Source organism: Cetorhinus maximus, unplaced genomic scaffold, assembly GCF_964194155.1.
Source record: "Cetorhinus maximus unplaced genomic scaffold, sCetMax3.hap1.1 HAP1_SCAFFOLD_215, whole genome shotgun sequence".
NCBI classification, from domain to species: Eukaryota; Metazoa; Chordata; class Chondrichthyes; order Lamniformes; family Cetorhinidae; genus Cetorhinus; species Cetorhinus maximus.
This window is the reverse complement of record NW_027596187.1, coordinates 631,133-652,555: the sequence shown is the minus strand read 5'-3', so window position 1 is coordinate 652,555 and position 21,423 is coordinate 631,133. Positions and strand designations below refer to the sequence as shown.

Below are 21,423 nucleotides of genomic sequence, written 5' to 3'. Positions count from 1 at the left end.
ATATCTTGGAATTTTCCTTACTTTTACCAGCCAGAGCTTCCTCATATCCCCTCTTTGCTCTCCTAATTGCTTTCTTAAGCTCCACTCTGCACTTTCTGTACTCCACAAATGCCTCTGCTGATTTGCTTCCCTTGTACCTGCTAAAAGCCTCTCTTTTCCATCTCATCGTAACCTGAATATCTCTGGTCATCCATGGTTCTCTGGGCTTGTTACTCCTTCCTATCACCCTAGAGGGAACATGTTGAGCCTGTACCGTCCCCATTTCCTTTTTGAACACCCCCCACTGTTCCTCTGTAGATTTCCCCACAAGTAACTCTTCCCAGTCTACCTTGGCCAGATCCTGCCCTATTTTACTAAAATTCACTCTCCCCCAATCCAAAACAATTTTTTTGCAACTTGTCTATTTCTTTGTCCATAACAAACTTAAACTGTACCATGTTGTGGTCGCTAAAATACTCGCCCACCACCACCTCAGCCACCTGTCCGGCTTCATTCCCCAGAATTAGGTCCAGCAATGCGCCATCCCTTGTTGGACCCTCTACATATTGACCTAAAATGTTCTCCTGTACACATTTCAAGAAATCCACTCCATCCAATCCCTTAACACTATGTCTATCCCAATTAATGTTGGGAAAGTTGAAATCACCTAATATAATTACCCTATTGTTATTGTTTTTACACACCTCCACAAATTGTGCACATATTTGCTCCTCAATTTCCCGCTGACTATCTGGGGTTCTATAATAAACACCTAACAATGTGGCTGTCCCTTTTTTATTCCGAAGCTCTACCCACAAAACTTCATTCGATGCCCCCTCCAAGATATCATCTCCTTACTGCAGTAACTGACTCCTTAACTAATAACGCAACACCTCCTCCTCTTTTACCCCCTCCCCTGTCTCGCCTGAAGATTCTATGTCCCGGAATGTTGAGCTGCCAATCCTGCCCCTCTCTCAACCATGTCTCTGTGATGGCTCCTATATGACAATTATGTCGCGGGACTACTTATTACCCTCGTGTTGTTTTGTCTTGTCCCCCCCCTCCCCGCCCCCCCCAAGACTCTGGTTCAGCAACATTTCATCCCGGTACCCATTTCACAGAAGGGACAACACGAGAGTCAGTCAGTCTGTTTGTACCTGTTGTGACACGCTTAATCCCGAAGCTTCCGGCCGCATGGTCCTGAATCACGAAAACCACCAACTTCCACCTCTGTCAGATCACCCAACTGGATACCTGTCTAAGCTCACTTCCAGCTGAAACCCTTAGTCACCTCTCAATGTGGCTGCTCCCGTACACTCCTGGCTGGTCTCTCACATTCTACCCTCTGTAAATTCGCAAACCTCAGATGCCCGTCTCTTAACTTCCACAAAGTCCCGTTCCCTGAGCGCGCAGTTCTCGCAAACCTACACTGGTTCCTGATCAAGCAATCCCTTGATTTTAAATTTATAGTCCTTGTTTTCAAATCCCTCCGTAGCCTCATTCCTCCCTATCTCTGGAATCTCCTCCGGCCCCGGGATACCCTCCAAGGAGTTTGGGCTCATCGAATTTTGGCCTCTTGCGAATCCCTGTTTTTAACAGCTCCACCAGCAGTGGCCGGGCCTTCAGCTCTGCACAACACTCACGACAGGGAGAGAGGATCAAAATGCAGTTTGACTGGGCTGCTACGCTCAAGAGAACCTCATGTACCTGGGGGTGTGACCCTTCTCTCCTGGTGACAGCACAATTAAAACTCAGATTGGTGGTCTCCAATTCCCAGGAAAGGGGCACCCATCATTTCATCAGGACCAGTCTCCAAAGGCATGGGCATTCCTGCTACATCTCTGGTTGTCACCGGAGGCACAGCACGATCACAGCAAGGAGAATCTGCTCAGAGAACAACTCCAAACTGTGCTGTACCTGTCCTGGGAGCGTTTGATAGGGACAGTGTAGAGGGAGCTTTACTCTGTATCTAACCCCATGCTGTACCTGTCCTGGGAGTGTTTGATGGGGACGGTGTAGAGGGAGCTTTACTCTGTATCTAACCCCGTGCTGTACCTGTCCTGGGAGTGTATGATGGGGACGGTGTAGAGGGAGCTTTACTCTGTATCTAACCCCATGCTGTACCTGTCCTGGGAGTGTTTGATGGGGACAGTGTAGAGGGAGCTTTACTCTGTATCTAACCCCATGCTGCACCTGTCCTGGGAGTGTTTGATGGGGACAGTGTAGAGGGAGCTTTACTCTGTATCTAACCCCATGCTGTACCTGTCCTGGGAGTGTTTGATGGGGACAGTGTGGAGGGAGCTTTACTCTGTATCTAACCCCGTGCTGTACCTGTCCTGGGAGTGTTTGATGGGGACGGTGTAGAGGGAGCTTCACTCTGTATCTAACCCTGTGCTGTACCTGTCCTGGGAGTGTTTGATGGGGACAGTGTAGAGGGAGCTTTACTCTGTATCTAACCCTGTGCAGTACCTGTCCTGGGAGTGTTTGATGGGGACAGTGTAGAGGGAGCTTTACTCTGTATCTAACCCTGTGCAGTACCTGTCCTGGGAGTGTTTGATGGGGACAGTGTAGAGGGAGCTTTACTCTGTATCTAACCCCGTGCTGTACCTGTCCTGGGAGTGTTTGAAGGGGACAGTGTAGAGGGAGCTTTACTCTGTATCTAACCCCGTGCTGTACCTGTCCTGGGAGTGTTTGATGGCGACAGTTCTTTACTCTGTTCCTAAGCAGCCTCATTTTTAAGTAGGGAGGGGGGGGAACGGTTTGCTGATGTTAATAGTATGTTAATGATACTGTTCAAGTACACAGGTGAAGGGCTTTGTTTTATTAAGTACTTTGAGCACATATAAATAGGGAACACTCCGTGCGCTGTGGGAGCTGGGCTCCTTTACTGACCCCCTTGATCATGTTTTGATTTGAATATTTTAAGTTTCCTTTAAGATTTTGTCTTTCTGTTTTTTACAGTATCCTTTAAGAGGCTGTCTTTGAATTTGTCCTTGGTTTGTTAATTTGGTTTAATGGGCTCACTCAAAAGAGTAGAAACAGGGAACAGCTCCGACACTGGGTGTGGAGATTGAACGAAGCGAATAAACTCTCTCGGTAAAGAGAAGGTGTGTGTCTTGGCTTTGAGTTCTGTTCACAGTCAGCCTGGGGCCTCTGAAACCTCACATCCTGAAAAAGAATCGTTCAAACTGTAAAGGAAATATTCTGCACACTTTTATTACACATCATTTCTGTTAAATTCTCTGTTCCCCATTCCCCCTGCTGCCTGTCCCTCACCACCTTTATACCCTAAATGCCCCCATTGGCTGACTGAAGTTGGCCTGGGGCAGGAGTTGTTGTGGGGAGTGGGGGGAGTGGGGGTGGGGAGGATCACAGATCTTCCGTTTAGTCTCTCTGCCTCCACTCCCACCACCCCACCCTCCGCTGCAGGTGTTCCCCAAGTCCTCTGCTGAAGTCCCAGTGATGGTGGAGACCAGTTGCCTTGCCCAGGGGGTAGGAGCGGAGGCACTGCTGAGACCCGGCACGTTCCAACCGCCGAGGAGCAGCACACAAAGCCTCTCCGTCTCCGTGCGCGCCAGGCCACAGAGAGAGCCCGGCTACTGGGGAGAGGAAACCCCGCTCCCCGCTTCAGGGGGAGGGGCAGAGGGAACGGGGAAGAGGAAGGGGCAGCGATCGGAGGAAGAGCCCGTCAATGTTTGGAATGGTTCACACAGAGCACAAGGAGCTGAGGGGGTGTCCAGCAGGAAGTGGCAGGTGATGATGCTGCACGTCCTCCACAGTCGCCTCACCGCAGACTCTCCCGGAGTCCCCACTCTCCTCCTAGCTCTTGTCCTGTCCTTCTTTGTGTTGGATGAATCCTTTAGTGATCAGCTCTGGGATCTCCACGGCGAGCCAGGGTCCTAACTGGGAGGGAAACAGACAAGCAATTGTCAGTCTAACCCTGCCACCCTATACACCCAGCCCACCCTGTACACCCAGCCCACCCTATACGCCCATCACACCCTGTACACCCAGCCCACCCTGTACACCCAGCGCACCCTGTACACCCAGCCCACCCTGTACACCCAGCCCACCCTGTACACCCAGCCCACCCTATACGCCCATCACACCCTGTACACCCAGCCCACCCTGTACACCCAGCGCACCCTGTACACCCAGCCCACCCTGTACACCCAGCGCACCCTGTACACCCAGCACATCCACACCAGCCCACCCTGTACACCCAGCGCACCCTGTACACCCAGCCCAACCTGTACACCCAGCCCACCCTGTACACCCAGCCCACCCTGTACACCCAGCCCACCCTGTACACCCAGCCCACCCTGTACACCCAGCCCAACCTGTACACCCAGCCCACCCTGTACACCCAGCCCACCCTGTACACCCAGCGCACCCTGTACACCCAGCGCACCCTGTACACCCAGCGCACCCTGTACACCCAGCCCAACCTGTACATCCAGCCCAACCTGTACATCCAGCCCAACCTGTACACCCAGCCCACCCTGTACATCCAGTCCACCCTGTACACCCAGCCCACCCTGTACACCCAGCCCACCCTGTACACCCAGCGCACCCTGTACACCCAGCCCAACCTGTACACCCAGTCCACCCTGTACACCCAGCGCACCCTGTACACCCAGCGCACCCTGTACACCCAGCACATCCACACCAGCCCACCCTGTACACCCGGCCCACCCTGTACACCCGGCCCACCCTGTACACCCGGCCCACCCTGTACACCCGGCCCACCCTGTACACCCAGCCCACCCTGTACACCCAGCCCAACCTGTACACCCGGCTCACCCTGTACACGCACCCTGTACACCCAGCCCACCCTGTACACCCAGCCCATCCTGTACACCCAGCCCACCCTGTACACGCACCCTGTACACCCAGCCCATCCTGTACACCCAGTCCACCCTGTACACCCAGCGCACCCTGGACACCCAGCCCACCCTGGACACCCAGCCCACCCTGGACACCCAGCCCAACCTGGACACCCAGCCCAACCTGGACACCCAGCCCAACCTGGACACCCAGCACATCCACACCAGCGCACCCTGTACACCCAGCCCACCCTGTACACCCAGCCCACCCTGTACACCCAGCACATCCACACCAGCCCACCCTGTACACCCAGCGCACCCTGTACACCCAGCGCACCCAGCCCACCCTGTACACCCAGCCCAACCTGTACGCCCAGCCCACCCTGTACGCCCAGCCCACCCTGTACGCCCAGTCCACCCTGTACACCCAGCCCACCCTGTACACCCAGCCCACCCTGTACACCCAGCCCACCCTGTACACCCAGTCCACCCTGTACACCCGGCCCACCCTGTACACCCGGCCCACCCTGTACACCCGGCCCAACCTGTACACCCGGCCCACCCTGTACACCCGGCCCACCCTGTACACCCGGCCCACCCTGTACACCCGGCCCACCCTGTACACCCGGCCCACCCTGGACACCCGGCCCACCCTGGACACCCGGCCCACCCTGGACACCCGGCCCACCCAGTACGCCCAGACCACCCAGTACGCCCAGACCACCCAGTACGCCCAGACCACCCAGTACGCCCAGACCACCCTGTACACCCGGCCCACCCTGTACGCCCAGACCACCCTGTACGCCAACCCACACACACCTGCCCTCCAGCAAGACCCCAAACAAGCCCGCCGTGATCGCAATGGTGTACAGGTGAAAATCTTGTTCCCAGTACAGCTCTCCCACAGACAGGCCCGCCAGGTACTGAGGAGGGAATCTGGATCTGAATTCAGAACACGTGGATAGTCTTTCAGTTTCATTCCAAGTCACACAACCATTTTGTCAGAGACGAGTGGGTGCAAATGGAGCCAAGGGGTACCTCCCATTTTATCAGGCGATTGGCGGGGGGGGAACTCACACTGCCAGAGGTCTCACCTGCTGCACAGGGCTAGACACTGGGATAAACACCCTCTACATTCTCCCCATCACTGAAAACAAGCATACAGGTGCAGCAAGCAGTTAGGGCAAATGGCCTTCATTGCGAGAGGACTTGAGTACAGGAGCAAGGATGTCTTACTGGAGCTGCACAGGGTCTTGGTGAGACCACACCTGGAGTGTGCAATTTTGGTCTCCTTACCTAAGAAAGGATGTACTTGGTATAGAGGGAGTGCAGCGAAGGCTCACCAGACTGAATCCTGGGATGGCAGGATTGTCGTATGAGGAGAGATTGGACTGACTAGGCCCTGTATTCACTGCAGTTTAGAAGAATGAGAGGGGATCTGGTTGAAACGTATAAAATTCTGACAGGGCTCGACAGACTGGATACAGGGATGCAAGCGCCCTCTACACTGTCCCCATCAAACACTCCCAGGACCGGTACAGCACGGGGTTAGATACAGAGTAAAGCTCCCTCTACACTGTCCCCATCAAACACTCCCAGGACAGGTACAGCACGGGGTTAGATACATAGTAAAGCTCCCTCTACACTGTCCCCATCAAACACTCCCAGGGCAGGTACAGCACGGGGTTAGATACAGAGTAAAGCTCCCTCTACACTGTCCCCATCAAACACTCCCAGGACCGGTACAGCACGGGGTTAGATACAGAGTAAAGCTCCCTCTACACTGTCCCCATCAAACACTCCCAGGACAGGTACAGCACGGGGTTAGATACATAGTAAAGCTCCCTCTACACTGTCCCCATCAAACACTCCCAGGGCAGGTACAGCACGGGGTTAGATACATAGTAAAGCTCCCTCTACACTGTCCCCATCAAACACTCCCAGGGCAGGTACAGCACGGGGTTAGATACAGAGTAAAGCTCCCTCTACACTGTCCCCATCAAACACTCCCAGGACAGGTACAGCACGGGGTTAGATACAGAGTAAAGCTCCCTCTACACCGTCCGCATCAAACACTCCCAGGGTAGGTACAGCATGGGGTTAGATACAGAGTAAAGCTGCCTCTACACTGTCCCCATCAAACACTCCCAGGACAGGTACAGCACGGGGTTAGATACAGAGTAAAGCTCCCTCTGCATCGTCCCCATCAAACACTCCCAGGACAGGTACAGCACGGGGTTAGATACAGAGTAAAACTCCCTCTACACTGTCCGCATCAAACACTCCCAGGACAGGTACAGCACGGGGTTAGATACAGAGTAAAACTCCCTCTACACTGTCTCCATCAAACACTCCCAGGACAGGTACAGCACGGGGTTAGATAGAGAGTAAAGCTCCCTCTACACTGTCCCCATCAAACACTCCCAGGACAGGTACAGCACGGGGTTAGATACAGAGTAAAGCTCCCTCTACACTGTCCCCATCAAACACTCCCAGGGCAGGTACAGCACGGGGTTAGAAACAGAGTAAAGCTCCCTCTACACTGTCCCCATCAAACACTCCCAGGACATGTACAGCCCGGGGTTAGATACAGAGTAAAGCTCCCTCTACACTGTCAGGACCTTTCTGATCTTGAATTGATGCATCATCATTATTCGTGTTGATCCCTCGCCTCCAGGAGGGTGGGGACTCGCTGAACTCCGCACTGTCACTCACTGACGTTCAGGCCTGAGTGTAATCCCCATTTGACAGTTTCCAAGATGGCCCTGCACTGTGTTACTCACTAATGCCAGGGATTCGAATGTTTGAAGAATGATTCAGGAACTTACCCCCAGGGCCATCAGGTGCCCCAAGCCGAACTTGGGGACATTGCGTGCCCACAGTGGCTTGAAGTGGTCTGTCAGACAAATCTTTCCACCTCTGCATGAAGAGAAGAGAGATGTTGTGAACATGCAGTAGCAGTGGGCAGGCAGTCACTCCGTGCTCAGCTAGGCTGGGGCTTGTGGACTGAACTGCCAGAGGTTGCATGAGTATTTCAGAACATCGATTAAATTCTCACTCGCACTCTCTGTATCTCCATGTCCCTCCCTGTCTTTATCTCTCTCTCTCTTCCTGCCTCTTACCCTTCTCTCTCTCTCCCCATCTTTCACTCACCCTCATCACACTCTCTCACCTCTCCGTGTCTCTCGCTCCCACTCTCCCCATCACTCAGTCCTTCACTCCCACTGTCATTCTCTCTCCCCATCTCATCCTCTCTCTCCGCGTCTCTCTCTCCCTGTCACACTCTCGCTCTCTCCGCATCTCTCTCTCTCTCTCCCACTGTGACTCTCTCCCCGTTTCTCTCTCCCTCTCTCCGCATCTCTCTCTCTCTCTCTCCACATTCTCTCTCGCCCGTCACTCTCTCTCTCTTGGCCATCACTCTCTATCTCTCCCTCCACTCCCTCTCTTCCCCCGTCACTCGCTCTCTTCCCCCGTCACTCGTTCTCTTCCCCCGTCACTCACTCTTTCCCCCGTCACCTTCTCTCTCTCCCCGTCATTCACTCTCTCTCCTCGTCTTCTCTCTCCCAGTGTGTAAATCAGTGATTCTCTCTCTCTCTCCATCCTGGGACTCTCGCCCTCTCTCTCTGTCTCCCCCAGTGTGTAAATCAGTGTTTCTCTCTCTCTCTCTCCATCCTGTGACTCTCGCCCTCTCTCTCCCCCAGTGTGTAAATCAGTGTTTCTCTGTCTCTCTCTCCATCCTGTGAATCTCGCCCTCTCTCTCTCCCAGTGTGTAAATCAGTGTTTCTGTCTCTCTCTCCATCCTGTGACTCTCGCCCTCTCTCTCTCCTAGTGTGTAAATCAGTGTTTCTCTCTCTCTCTCCATCCTGTGACTCTCGCCCTCTCTCTCTCCCAGTGTGTAAATCAGTGTTTCTCTGTCTCTCTCTCCATCCTGTGACTCTCGCCCTCTCTCTCTCCCCCAGTGTGTAAATCAGTGTTTCTCTCTCTCTCTCTCCATCCTGTGACTCTCGCCCTCTCTCTCTCTCCCAGTGTGTAAATCAGTGTTTCTCTGTCTCTCTCTCCATCCTGTGACTCTCGCCCTCCCTCTCTCTCCCCCAGTGTGTAAATCAGTGTTTCTGTCTCTCTCTCCATCCTGTGACTCTCGCCCTCTCTCTCTCCACCAGTGTGTAAATCAGTGTTTCTCTCTCTCTCTCCATCCTGTGACTCTCGCCCTCTCTCTCTCCACCAGTGTGTAAATCAGTGTTTCTCTGTCACTCTCTCCATCCTGTGACTCTCGCCCTCTCTCTCTCCCCCAGTGTGTAAATCAGTGTTTCTCTGTCTCTCTCTCCATCCTGTGATTCTCGCTTTCCCTCTCTCTCCCAGTGTGTAAATCAGTGTTTCTCTCTCTCTCTCCATCCTGTGACTCTCGCCCTCTCTCTCTCCCAGTGTGTAAATCAGTGTTTCTCTCTCTCTCTCCATCCTGTGACTCTCGCCCTCTCTCTCCCCCAGTGTCTAAATCAGTGTTTCTCTCTCTCTCTCTCCATCCTGTGACTCTCGCCCTCTCTCTCTCCCCCAGTGTGTAAATCAGCGTTTCTCTGTCTCTCTCTCCATCCTGTGACTCTCGCCCTCTCTCTCTCCCCCAGTGTGTAAATCAGTGTTTCTCTCTCTCTCTCTCCATCCTGTGACTCTCGCCCTCTCTCTCTCCCCCAGTGTGTAAATCAGTGTTTCTCTCTCTCTCTCTCCATCCAGTGACTCTCGCCCTCTCTCTCTCCCCCAGTGTGTAAATCAGTGTTTCCCTGTCTCTCTCTCCATCCTGTGACTCTCGCCCTCTCTCTCTCCCCCAGTGTGTAAATCAGTGTTTCTCTCTCTCTCTCTCCATCCTGTGACTCTCGCCCTCTCTCTCTCCCAGTGTGTAAATCAGTGTTTCTCTCTCTCCATCCTGTGACTCTCGCCCTCTCTCTCTCCCAGTGTGTAAATCAGTGTTCCTCTGTCACTCTCTCCATCCTGTGACTCTCGCCCTCTCTCTCTCTCCCCCCCAGTGTGTAAATCAGTGTTTCTCTCTCTCTCTCCATCCTGTGACTCTCGCCCTCTCTCTCCCCCAGTGTGTAAATCAGTGTTTCTCTGTCTCTCTCTCCATCCTGTGACTCTTGCCCTCTCTCTCTCCCCCAGTGTGTAAATCAGTGTTTCTCTCTCTCTCTCCATCCTGTGACTCTCGCCCTCTCTCTCTCCCCCAGTGTGTAAATCAGTGTTTCTCTGTCTCTCTCTCCATCCAGTGACTCTCGCCCTCTCTCTCCCCCAGTGTGTAAATCAGTGTTTCTCTGTCTCTCTCTCCATCCTGTGACTCTCGCCCTCTCTCTCTCTCTCCCCCAGTGTGTAAATCAGTGTTTCTGTCTCTCTCTCCATCCTGTGACTCCCGCCCTCTCTCTCTCACCCAGGGTGTAAATCAGTGTTTCTCTCTCTCTCTCTCCATCCTGTGACTCTCGCCCTCTCTCTCCCCCAGTGTGTAAATCAGTGTTTCTCTGTCTCTCTCTCCATCCTGTGACTCTCGCCCTCTCTCTCTCCCCCAGTGTGTAAATCAGTGTTTCTCTCTCTCTCTCTCCATCCTGTGACTCTCGCCCTCTCTCTCCCAGTGTGTAAATCAGTGTTTCTCTCTCTCTCTCTCCATCCTGTGACTCTCGCCCTCTCTCTCTCCCAGTGTGTAAATCAGTGTTTCTCTCTCTCTCTCCATCCTGTGACTCTCGCCCTCTCTCTCTCCCCCAGTGTGTAAATCAGTGTTTCTGTCTCTCTCTCCATCCTGTGACTCTCTCTCTCTCTCTCTCTCTCAGTGTGTAAATCAGTGTTTTTCTCTCTCTCTCTCTCCATCCTGTGACTCTCGCCCTCTCTCTCTCCCAGTGTGTAAATCAGTGTTTCTCTCTCTCTCTCCATCCTGTGACTCTCGCCCTCTCTCTCTCCCAGTGTGTAAATCAGTGTTTCTCTCTCTCTCTCTCCATCCTGTGACTCTCGCTCTCTCTCTCTCCCCCAGTGTGTAAATCAGTGTTTCTCTGTCTCTCTCTCCATCCTGTGACTCTCACCCTCTCTCTCCCAGTGTGTAAATCAGTGTTTCTCTCTCTCTCTCCATCCTGTGACTCTCGCCCTCTCTCTCTCCCAGTGTGTAAATCAGTGTTTCTCTCTCTCTCTCCATCCTGTGACTCTCGCCCTCTCTCTCTCCCCCAGTGTGTAAATCAGTGTTTCTCTGTCTCTCTCTCCATTCTGTGACTCTCGCCCTCTCTCTCTCTCCCAGTGTTTAAATCAGTGTTTCTCACTCTCTCTCTCTCCATCCTGTGACTCTCGCCCTCTCTCTCTCCGCGTGTGTAAATCAGTGTTTCTCTCTCTCTCTCTCCATCCTGTGACTCTCGCCCTCTCTCTCTCCCAGTGTGTAAATCAGTGTTTCTCTCTCTCTCTCCATCCTGTGACTCTCGCTCTCTCTCTCTCTCCCAGTGTGTAAATCAGTGTTTCTCTCTCTCTCTCCATCCTGTGACTCTCGCCCTCTCTCTCTCCCAGTGTGTAAATCAGTGTTTCTCTGTCTCTCTCTCCATCCTGTGACTCTCGCCCTCTCTCTCCCCCAGTGTGTAAATCAGTGTTTCTCTCTCTCTCTCTCCATCCTGTGACTCTCGCCCTCTCTCTCTCTCCCAGTGTGTAAATCAGTGTTTCTCTCTCTCTCTCTCCATCCTGTGACTCTCGCCCTCTCTCTCTCCCCCAGTGTGTAAATCAGTGTTTCTCTCTCTCTCTCTCCATCCTGTGACTCTCACCCTCTCTCTCTCCCAGTGTGTAAATCAGTGTTTCTCTCTCTCTCTCTCCATCCTGTGACTCTCACCCTCTCTCTCCCCCAGTGTGTAAATCAGTGTTTCTCTCTCTCTCTCTCTCCATCCTGTGACTCTGACCCTCTCTCTCTCCCCCAGTGTGTAAATCAGTTTTTCTCTCTCTCTCTCTCTCCATCCTGTGACTCTCTCCCTCTCTCTCTCCCAGCGTGTACATCAGTGTTTCTCTCTCTCTCTCTCCATCCTGTGACTCTCGCCCTCTCTCTCTCTCCCAGTGTGTAAATCAGTGTTTCTCTCTCTCTCTCTCCATCCTGTGACTCTCGCCCTCTCTCTCTCCCAGTGTGTAAATCAGTGTTTCTCTCTCTCTCTCTCCATCCTGTGATTCTCGCCCTCTCTCTCTCCCAGTGTGTAAATCAGTGTCTCTCTCTGTCTCTCTCTCCATCCTGTGACTCTCGCCCTCTCTCTCTCCCCCAGTGTGTAAATCAGTGTTTCTCTGTCTCTCTCTCCATCCTGTGACTCTCGCCCTCTCTCTCTCCCAGTGTGTAAATCAGTGTCTCTCTCTGTCTCTCTCTCCATCCTGTGACTCTCGCCCTCTCTCTCCCCCAGTGTGTAAATCAGTGTTTCTCTGTCTCTCTCTCTCCATCCTGTGACTCTCGCCCTCTCTCTCTCCCAGTGTGTAAATCAGTGTTTCTCTCTCTCTCTCTCCATCCTGTGACTCTCGCCCTCTCTCTCTCTTCCAGTGTGTAAATCAGTGTTTCTCTGTCTCTCTCTCTCCATCCTGTGACTCTCGCCCTCTCTCTCTCTCCCCCAGTGTGTAAATCAGTGTTTCTCTCTCTCTCTCTCCATCCTGTGACTCTCGCCCTCTCTCTCTCCTCCAGTGTGTAAATCAGTGTTTCTCTCTCTCTCTCCATCCTGTGACTCTCGCCCTCTCTCTCCCCCAGTGTGTAAATCAGTGTTTCTCTCTCTCTCTCTCTCCATCCTGTGACTCTGACCCTCTCTCTCTCCCCCAGTGTGTAAATCAGTTTTTCTCTCTCTCTCTCTCTCTCCATCCTGTGACTCTCTCCCTCTCTCTCTCCCAGTGTGTAAATCAGTGTTTCTCTGTCTCTCTCTCCATCCTGTGACTCTCGCCCTCTCTCTCTCTCCGAGTGTGTAAATCAGTGTTTCTATCTCTCTCTCTCCATCCTGTGACTCTCACGCTCTCTCTCTCCCAGTGTGTAAATCAGTCTTTCTCTGTCTCTCTCTCTCCATCCTGTGACTCTCGCCCTCTCTCTCTCTCTCCCAGTGTGTAAATCAGTGTCTCTCTCTGTCTCTCTCTCCATCCTGTGACTCTCGCCCTCTCTCTCTCCCCCAGTGTGTAAATCAGTGTTTCTCTGTCTCTCTCTCTCCATCCTGTGACTCTCGCCCTCTTTCTCTCTCCCAGTGTGTAAATCAGTGTTTCTCTGTCACTTTCTCCATCCTGTGACTCTCGCCCTCTCTCTCTCCCCCAGTGTGTAAATCAGTGTTTCTCTGTCTCTCTCTCCATCCTGTGACTCTCGCCCTCTCTCTCTCCCAGTGTGTAAATCAGTGTTTCTCTCTCTCTCTCTCCATCCTGTGACTCTCGCCCTCTCTCTCCCCCAGTGTGTAAATCAGTGTTTCTCTGTCTCTCTCTTTCCATCCTGTGACTCTCGCCCTCTCTCTCTCCCAGTGTGTAAATCAGTGTTTCTCTCTCTCTCTCTCCATCCTGTGACTCTCGCCCTCTCTCTCTCTCCCAGTGTGTAAATCAGTGTTTCTCTGTCTCTCTCTCTCCATCCTGTGACTTTCGCCCTCTCTCTCTCTCCCCCAGTGTGTAAATCAATGTTTCTCTCTCTCTCTCTCCATCCTGTGACTCTCGCCCTCTCTCTCTCCTCCAGTGTGTAAATCAGTGTTTCTCTCTCTCTCTCTCCATCCTGTGACTCTCGCCCTCTCTCTCTCCTCCAGTGTGTAAATCAGTGTTTCTCTCTCTCTCTCTCCATCCTGTGACTCTCGCCCTCTCTCTCTCCCAGTGTGTAAATCAGTGTTTCTCTCTCTCTCTCTCCATCCTGTGACTCTCGCCCTCTCTCTCTCTCCGAGTGTGTAAATCAGTGTTTCTCTCTCTCTCTCTCCATCCTGTGACTCTCACGCTCTCTCTCTCCCAGTGTGTAAATCAGTCTTTCTCTGTCTCTCTCTCTCCATCCTGTGACTCTCGCCCTCTCTCTCTCTCTCCCAGTGTGTAAATCAGTGTCTCTCTCTGTCTCTCTCTCCATCCTGTGACTCTCGCCCTCTCTCTCTCCCCCAGTGTGTAAATCAGTCTTTCTCTGTCTCTCTCTCTCCATCCTGTGACTCTCGCCCTCTCTCTCTCTCTCCCAGTGTGTAAATCAGTGTCTCTCTCTGTCTCTCTCTCCATCCTGTGACTCTCGCCCTCTCTCTCTCCCCCAGTGTGTAAATCAGTGTTTCTCTCTCTCTCTCCATCCTGTGACTCTCGCCCTCTTTCTCTCTCCCAGTGTGTAAATCAGTGTTTCTCTGTCACTTTCTCCATCCTGTGACTCTCGCCCTCTCTCTCTCCCCCAGTGTGTAAATCAGTGTTTCTCTGTCTCTCTCTCCATCCTGTGACTCTCGCCCTCTCTCTCTCCCAGTGTGTAAATCAGTGTTTCTCTCTCTCTCTCTCCATCCTGTGACTCTCGCCCTCTCTCTCCCCCAGTGTGTAAATCAGTGTTTCTCTGTCTCTCTCTCTCCATCCTGTGACTCTCGCCCTCTCTCTCTCCCAGTGTGTAAATCAGTGTTTCTCTCTCTCTCTCTCCATCCTGTGACTCTCGCCCTCTCTCTCTCTCCCAGTGTGTAAATCAGTGTTTCTCTGTCTCTCTCTCTCCATCCTGTGACTCTCGCCCTCTCTCTCTCTCCCCCAGTGTGTAAATCAGTGTTTCTCTCTCTCTCTCTCCATCCTGTGACTCTCGCCCTCTCTCTCTCCTCCAGTGTGTAAATCAGTGTTTCTCTCTCTCTCTCCATCCTGTGACTCTCGCCCTCTCTCTCCCAGTGTGTAAATCAGTGTTTCTCTGTCTCTCTCTCTCCATCCTGTGACTCTCACCCTCTCTCTCTCCCCCAGTGTGTAAATCAGTGTTTCTCTCTCTCTCTCCATCCTGTGACTCTCACCCTCTCTCTCCCCCAGTGTGTAAATAGTGCACAGAGATGGTTTGATGAAACATGATGCTGAGCATTCAGTTTTAGCGATGAGGACCCCAGTGGGGAGTCCCCATCCCTCCTGTCAGTCCCAGGAGTGAGCTCACACCCCTCCCATCTCCCTCTCTCCAGCAGCCTCTCCCACACCCATCCGGTCTCCCCACCCTCCCATCTCCCTCTCTCCAGCAGCCTCTCCCACACCCATCCCGTCTCCCCACCCACCCATCTCCCTCTCTCCAGCAGCCTCTCCCACACCCATCCCGTCTCCCCACCCTCCCATCTCCCTTTCTCCAGCAGCCTCTCCCACACCCATCCCGTCTCCCTCTCTCCCACACCCATCCCGTCTCCCCACCCTCCGATCTCCCTCTCTCCAGCAGCCTCTCCCACAACCATCCCGTCTCCCCACCCTCCCATCTCCCTCTCTCCAGCAGCCTCTCCCACACCCATCCCGTCTTCCCACCCGCCCGTCTCCCCACCTTCCCATCTCCCTCTCTCCCACACCCATCCCGTCTCCCCACCCTCCCATCTCCCTTTCTCCAGCAGCCTCTCCCACGCCCATCCTGTCTCCCCACCCTCCCATCTCCCTCTCTCCCACACCCATCCCGTCTCCCCACCTTCCCATCTCCCTCTCTCCCACACCCATCCCGTCTCCCCACCCTCCCATCTCCCTTCCTCCAGCAGCCTCTCCCACACCCATCCCGTCTCCCCACCCGCCCGTCTCCCCACCCTCCCATCTCCCTTTCTCCAGCAGCCTCTCCCACACCCATCCCGTCTCCCCACCCTCCCGTCTCCCTCTCTCCAGCAGCCTCTCCCACACCCATCCCGTCTCCCCACCCTCCCATCTCCCTTTCTCCAGCAGCCTCTCCCACACCCATCCCGTCTCCCCACCCTCCCATCTCCCTTTCTCCAGCAACCTCTCCCACACCCATCCCGTCTCCCCACCCTCCCGTCTCCCTCTCTCCAGCAGCCTCTCCCACACCCATCCCGTCTCCCCACCCTCCCATCTCCCTTTCTCCAGCAGCGTCTCCCACACCCATCCCGTCTCCCCACCCTCCCATCTCCCTTTCTCCAGCAGCCTCTCCCACACCCATCCCGTCTCCCCACCCTCCCATCTCCCTTTCTCCAGCAGCCTCTCCCACACCCATCCCGTCTCCCCACCTTCCCATCTCCCTCTCTCCCACACCCATCCCGTCGTTCCCACCCTCCCATCTCCCTTTCTCCAGCAGCCTCTCCCACACCCATCCCGTCGTTCCCACCCTCCCATCTCCCTTTCTCCAGCAGCCTCTCCCACACACATCCCGTCTCCCCACCATCCCATCTCCCTCTCTCCAGCAGCCTCCCACACCCATCCCATCGTTCCCACCCTCCCATCTCCCTTTCTCCAGCAGCCTCTCCCACACACATCCCGTCTCCCCACCCTCCCATCTCCCTCTCTCCAGCAGCCTCTCCCACACCCATCCCGTCTCCCCACCCTCCCATCTCCCTCTCTCCAGCAGCCTCCCACACCCATCCCGTCTTTCCTACCTGTACATTTTGGCTGTCTTCCCATCCAGTTCTGGGATGGCGATCTCCGGCGCCGTCGTGGGGTATGTGACGGGAATCTGCGGAAGGCGAGATCTCAGTCAGTCCCGGAAGTGTACACGACAGGCTGTACCAACCCCATCGCTGGTGAGCACGTCCCATCACCACTGATCCTCTGGGACCTCACACAAGGGGGACACTCTTCGCGTGAGCACCCAGAGGGGCAACTCCAAAACAAGGGACAGAACAAGCCTGATTGCCTCCTCGCCATTCCCAGCCTGGGCTGCAGGAGAGATTGACTGGGAGAATCCCAGGGATCAGAGGCTGGAGTTCAGAGGAGAGGTGAGAGAAACAGAGGCTTTTCTCATTGCGACAGAGAAGGTGAAAAGAGATTGGGAACCGCAGTATTGTGCAGTCTCCCTCCGCTTAAAAAATATACCGCTTTCCTAGTGTACACCTCACATATTCCCACGTTAAACCCCATCTGCCAATATTGTGCCCTCTCACTTAACCCGTCTATACCCTTTTACAGACACTTTGTATCCTCCACACAACTTCCTTCCTGATCTATCTTTGTACTATCAGCAAACTTGGGCTCAATACAGTCAGACCCTTCATCCAAGTCATCAATTTAGACAGTAAAGAGTTGAGGCCCCAGCACTGATCCCAATGGCGCTCCACTAGTTACAGTTTGCCAACCTAAAAATGACCCATTTATCCCGGCTCTCTAGTTCCTGTTAGTTAGCCAATCCTCTATCCATGCTACTATATCATCCCCAACACCAGGAGCTCTGATTTTGTGTAGTAACCTTTTATGTGGCACATTACCCTTTTTGAAATCCAAGTACACCACATCTACAGGTTCCCCTTTATCTACCTTGCTTGTCACATCCTCAAACAACTCTACAACCGGATATAGATCGGTTGGAGACTTGGGCGGAGAAATGGCAGATGGAGTTTAATCCGGACAAATGCGAGGTAATGCATTTTGGAAGGTCTAATACAGGCAGGAATTATACAGTAAATGGCAGAACCCTTAAGTGCATGGACGGGCGGAGGGATCTGGGTGTACAGGTCCACAGGTCTCTGAAAGTGGCGACGCAGGTGGATAAGGTAGTCAGGAAGGCATATGGCATGCTTGCCTTCATTGGCAGGGGTATTGAGTATAAAAGCTGGGAAGTCATGCTGCAGCTGTATAGAACCTTGGTTAGGCCACACTTGGAATATTGCGTGCAATTCTGGTCACCACATTACCAGAAGGATATGGAGGCATTGGAGAGGGTGCAGAGGAGGTTTACCAGGATGCTGCCTGGTCTGGAGGTTATTAGCTATGAGGAGAGGTTGGAGAAACTCGGATTGTTCTCACTAGAGTGACGGAGATTGAGGGGCGACCTGATAGAAGTTTACCAAATTATGAGTGGCATGGACAGAGATAGTCAGAAGCTTTTTCCCAGGGTGGAAGAGACAATTACTAGAGGACATAGATTTAAGGTGAGAGGAGAAAACTATAGAGGAGATGTGCAGGCCAAGTTTTTTACGCAGAGGGTAGTGAGTGTATGGAATTCGCTGCCAGAGGAGGTGGTGGAAGCAGGTACGATAGTGGTGTTTAAGAGGCAGCTTGACAAATACATGAATAGGATGGGATTAGAGGGATACGGACACCGGAAGTGCAAAATGTTTTAGTTGACGGGCAATATGATCGGCGCAGGCTTGGAGGGCCAAAGGGCCTGTTCCTGTGCTGTACTTTTCTTTGTTCTTCTAATGAATTCATCCAACTTGATTTTCCTTTCACAAAACCATGTTGACTCTGCCTGATTGTATTATATAACAACATGGATAAGAAATTTGCTGAGTGACAGGAAACAGGGAGTAGTGGTTAATGGACAGTATTTGGGCTGGAGGAAGGTGTGTAGAGGAGTTCCCCAGATGTCAGTGTTGGGACCCTTGCTCTTCCTGATTTATATTGATGACCTGGACTGTGGTGTACAGGGCACAATTTCAAAATGTGCGGATGATACGAAACTTGGAAATAGAGAGGTAGAGAGAGAGAGCGTGTGTGAGCGTGTGTGTGGAAGAGAGAAAAAGAGAGTGCGAGTGTGTGTGTTTATGTGAGAGTGGAAGTGTGAGAGATTGAGAGAGAAGAAGAGAGTGTGTGTGTTTGAGAGAGAGAGAGCGAAAAAAGAGTCTGAGTGCGTGTTTGTGTCAGTGTGTGTGTGGGAGTGAAAGAGTGTGAGTGTGTGAGAGTGAGAAAAAGAGAGAGTGTGTGAGAGAGAGAGTGTGTGTGTATATGTGTTTGTGTGAGTGTGTAATGTATATGTGAGAGAGAGAGAGAAGAGGAATGAGAGAAGAGAGAAAAAGACAGTGAGAGTGTGTGTGTGTGTGTGTGTGTGTGACAGAGAAAAAAGTGTGAGTGTGTGTAACAGAGAGGGGGTGAGTGTATGAGAGATAGGGAGAGAACAACAGTGAGAGTGTGTGTGCATGTGTGTGAGAGAGAGAGTGTGTGTATATGTGTGTGTCTGTGTGTGAGAGAGAGAGTGTGTGTATATGTGTGTGTCTGTGTGTGTGAGAGAGAGAGTGTGTGTATATGTGTGTGTCTGTGTGTGAGAGAGAGAGTGTGTGTGCATGTGTGTGTCTGAGTGAGAGAGAGTGTGTGTGTATGTGTGTGAGAGAGAGAGTGTGTGTATATGTGTGTGTCTGTGTGTGAGAGAGAGAGAGTGTGTGTGCATGTGTGTGTCTGTGTGAGAGAGAGTGTGTGTGTATGTGTGTGAGAGAGAGAGAGAGTGTGTGTATATGTGTGTGTCTGTGTGAGAGAGAGAGTGTGTGTGCGTGTGTGTGTCTGTGTGAGAGAGAGTGTGTGTATGTGTGTGAGAGAGAGAGTGTGTGTATATGTGTGTGTCTGTGAGAGTGTGTGTGTATGTGAGAGAGAGAAGAGAGCATGTGTATGAGAGAGAGAAAAAGACAGTGAGTGTGTGAGAGAGAGAGAGAGAAAGATAGTGTGAGTGTGTTTGTATCAGTGTGTATGAGAAAGAGAAAAGTGACAGAGAGCGAGAGGGTGAGTGTATGAGAAACAGAAAGAGAAAAATACAGTGTGTGTGTGTAAGTGGGAGTGTGATTGTGTGTGCGAGAGAGAGAGAAAGACAGTGTGAGTGAGTGTGCGTAAGTGGGAGTGTGATTGTGTGTGTGAGAGAGAGAGAAAGACAGTGTGTGTGTGTGTGTGTAAGTGGGAGTGTGATTGTGTGTGTGAGAGAGAAAGACAGTGTGAGTGTGTGTGTGTGTGTAAGTGGGAGTGTGATTGTGTGTGAGAGAGAGAAGACAGTGTGTGTGTGTGTGTGTGTGTGTGTGTGTAAGTGGGAGTGTGATTGTGTGTGAGAGAGAGAAGACGACAGTGTGTGTGTGTGTGTAAGTGGGAGTGTGATTGTGTGTGCGAGAGAGAGAGAAAGACACTGTGAGTGAGTGTGTGTAAGTGGGAGTGTGATTGTGTGTGTGAGAGAGAGAGAAAGACAGTGTGAGTGAGTGTGTGTGTAAGTGGGAGTGTGATTGTGTGTGTGAGAGAGAAAGAGTGTGTGTGTGTGTGTGTAAGTGGGAGTGTGATTGTGTGAGAGAGAAAGACAGTGTGAGTGTGTGTGTGTGTGTGTAAGTGGGAGTGTGATTGTGTGTGAGAGAGAGAAGACTGTGTGTGTGTGTGTGTGTGTGTGTGTGTGTAAGTGGGAGTGTGATTGTGTGTGTGAGAGAGAAAGACAGTGTGAGTGTGTGTGTGTGTGTAAGTGGGAGTGTGATTGTGTGTGAGAGAGAGAAGACAGTGTGTGTGTGTGTGTGTGTGTGTAAGTGGGAGTGTGATTGTGTGTGAGAGAGAGAGAAGACGACAGTGTGTGTGTGTGCGTGTGTAAGTGGGAGTGTGATTGTGTGCGTGAGAGAGAGAAGACGACAGTGTGAGTGTGTGTTTGTGTGTAAGTGGGAGTGTGATTGTGTGTGTGAGAGAGAAGACGACAGTGTAAGTGAGTGTTTGTGTGAGTGTGTGTGTGTGAGTGTGTTTGGTGTCTATCTATTGGATATGTTTGTCTGTGTGATGTATTGATGTATAAGTGAGAAGTGGAAAAGATTTAAATGAGTTGCGCAGTGAAAGGAAAGTTATTACTCACATCAAACTCAATGTCAAATTCATATTTCAAAAGCTCGTGTATAAACCAGCACTTTCCAAACCACCTGAGAGAGAGAGAGAGACATGTTGAAAACTCCTCCACATCTGATCAAAGCAACTTCCCCAGCGCTCCCTCCCTCCGCCAGCGCTCCCTCCCTCCGCCAGCACTCCCTCCCTCCGCCAGCGCTCCCTCCCTCCGCCAGCACTCCCTCCCTCCCTCCGCCAGCGCTCCCTCCCTCCGCCAGCGCTCCCTCCCTCCGCCAGCGCTCCCTCCCTCCCTCCGCCAGCGCTCCCTCCCTCCGCCAGCACTCCCTCCCTCCCTCCGCCAGCGCTCCCTCCCTCCGCCAGCGCTCCCTCCCTCCCTCCGCCAGCGCTCCCTCCCTCCGCCAGCGCTCCCTCCCTCCGCCAGCGCTCCCTCCCTCCCTCCGCCAGCGCTCCCTCCCTCCCTCCGCCAGCGCTCCCTCCCTCCGCCGGCCTCCCTCCTCCCTCCCTCCGCCAGCCTCCCTCCCTCGCTCCGCCGCCCTCCCTCCGCCGCCCTCCCTCCCTCCGCCAGCCTCCCTCCCTCCGCCAGCCTCCCTCCCTCCGCCAGCCTCCCTCCCTCCCTCCCTCCGCCGCCCTCCCTCCGCCAGCCTCCCTCCCTCCGCCGCCCTCCCTCCCTCCGCCGCCCTCCCTCCCTCCCTCCGCCAGCCTCCTTCCCTCCCTCCGCCGCCCTCCCTCCCTCCGCCAGCCTCCCTCCCTCCCTCCGCCGCCCTCCCTCCCTCCCTCCGCCAGCCTCCCTCACTCCCTCCCTCCGCCCTCCCTCCCTCCACCCTCCCTCCCTCCGCCAGCCTCCCTCCGCTGGCCTCCCTCCCTCCCTCCCTCGGCCAGCCTCCCTCCCTCCCTCCGCCGGCCTCCCTCCCTCCCTCACTCCGCTGCCCTCCCTCCCTCCGCCGGCCCTCCCTCCCTCCGCCGGCCCTCCCTCCCTCCCTCCGCCGCCCTCCCTCCCTCCGCTGGCCTCCCTCCCTCCGCCGCCCTC

At 53.4% G+C, this 21,423-nt stretch overlaps 1 protein-coding gene across 1 annotated transcript in view; it reads right to left on the bottom strand.

The window, feature by feature from the left end:
* Positions 1 to 2,779: 2,779 nt before the first annotated feature.
* ufc1 (ubiquitin-fold modifier conjugating enzyme 1) overlaps positions 2,780 to 21,423 on the bottom strand; it is a 30,048-nt gene continuing 11,404 nt past the window's right edge. The window contains exons 3-6 of the mRNA XM_078535047.1: positions 20,410 to 20,473; positions 16,274 to 16,350; positions 7,634 to 7,724; positions 2,780 to 3,882 (exon numbers count right to left, since the gene is read on the bottom strand). Of these exons, the coding sequence (XP_078391173.1) occupies positions 3,799 to 3,882; positions 7,634 to 7,724; positions 16,274 to 16,350; positions 20,410 to 20,473 (316 nt within the window). The 3' untranslated portion in view covers positions 2,780 to 3,798. The remainder of the gene's footprint in view (positions 3,883 to 7,633; positions 7,725 to 16,273; positions 16,351 to 20,409; positions 20,474 to 21,423) is intronic.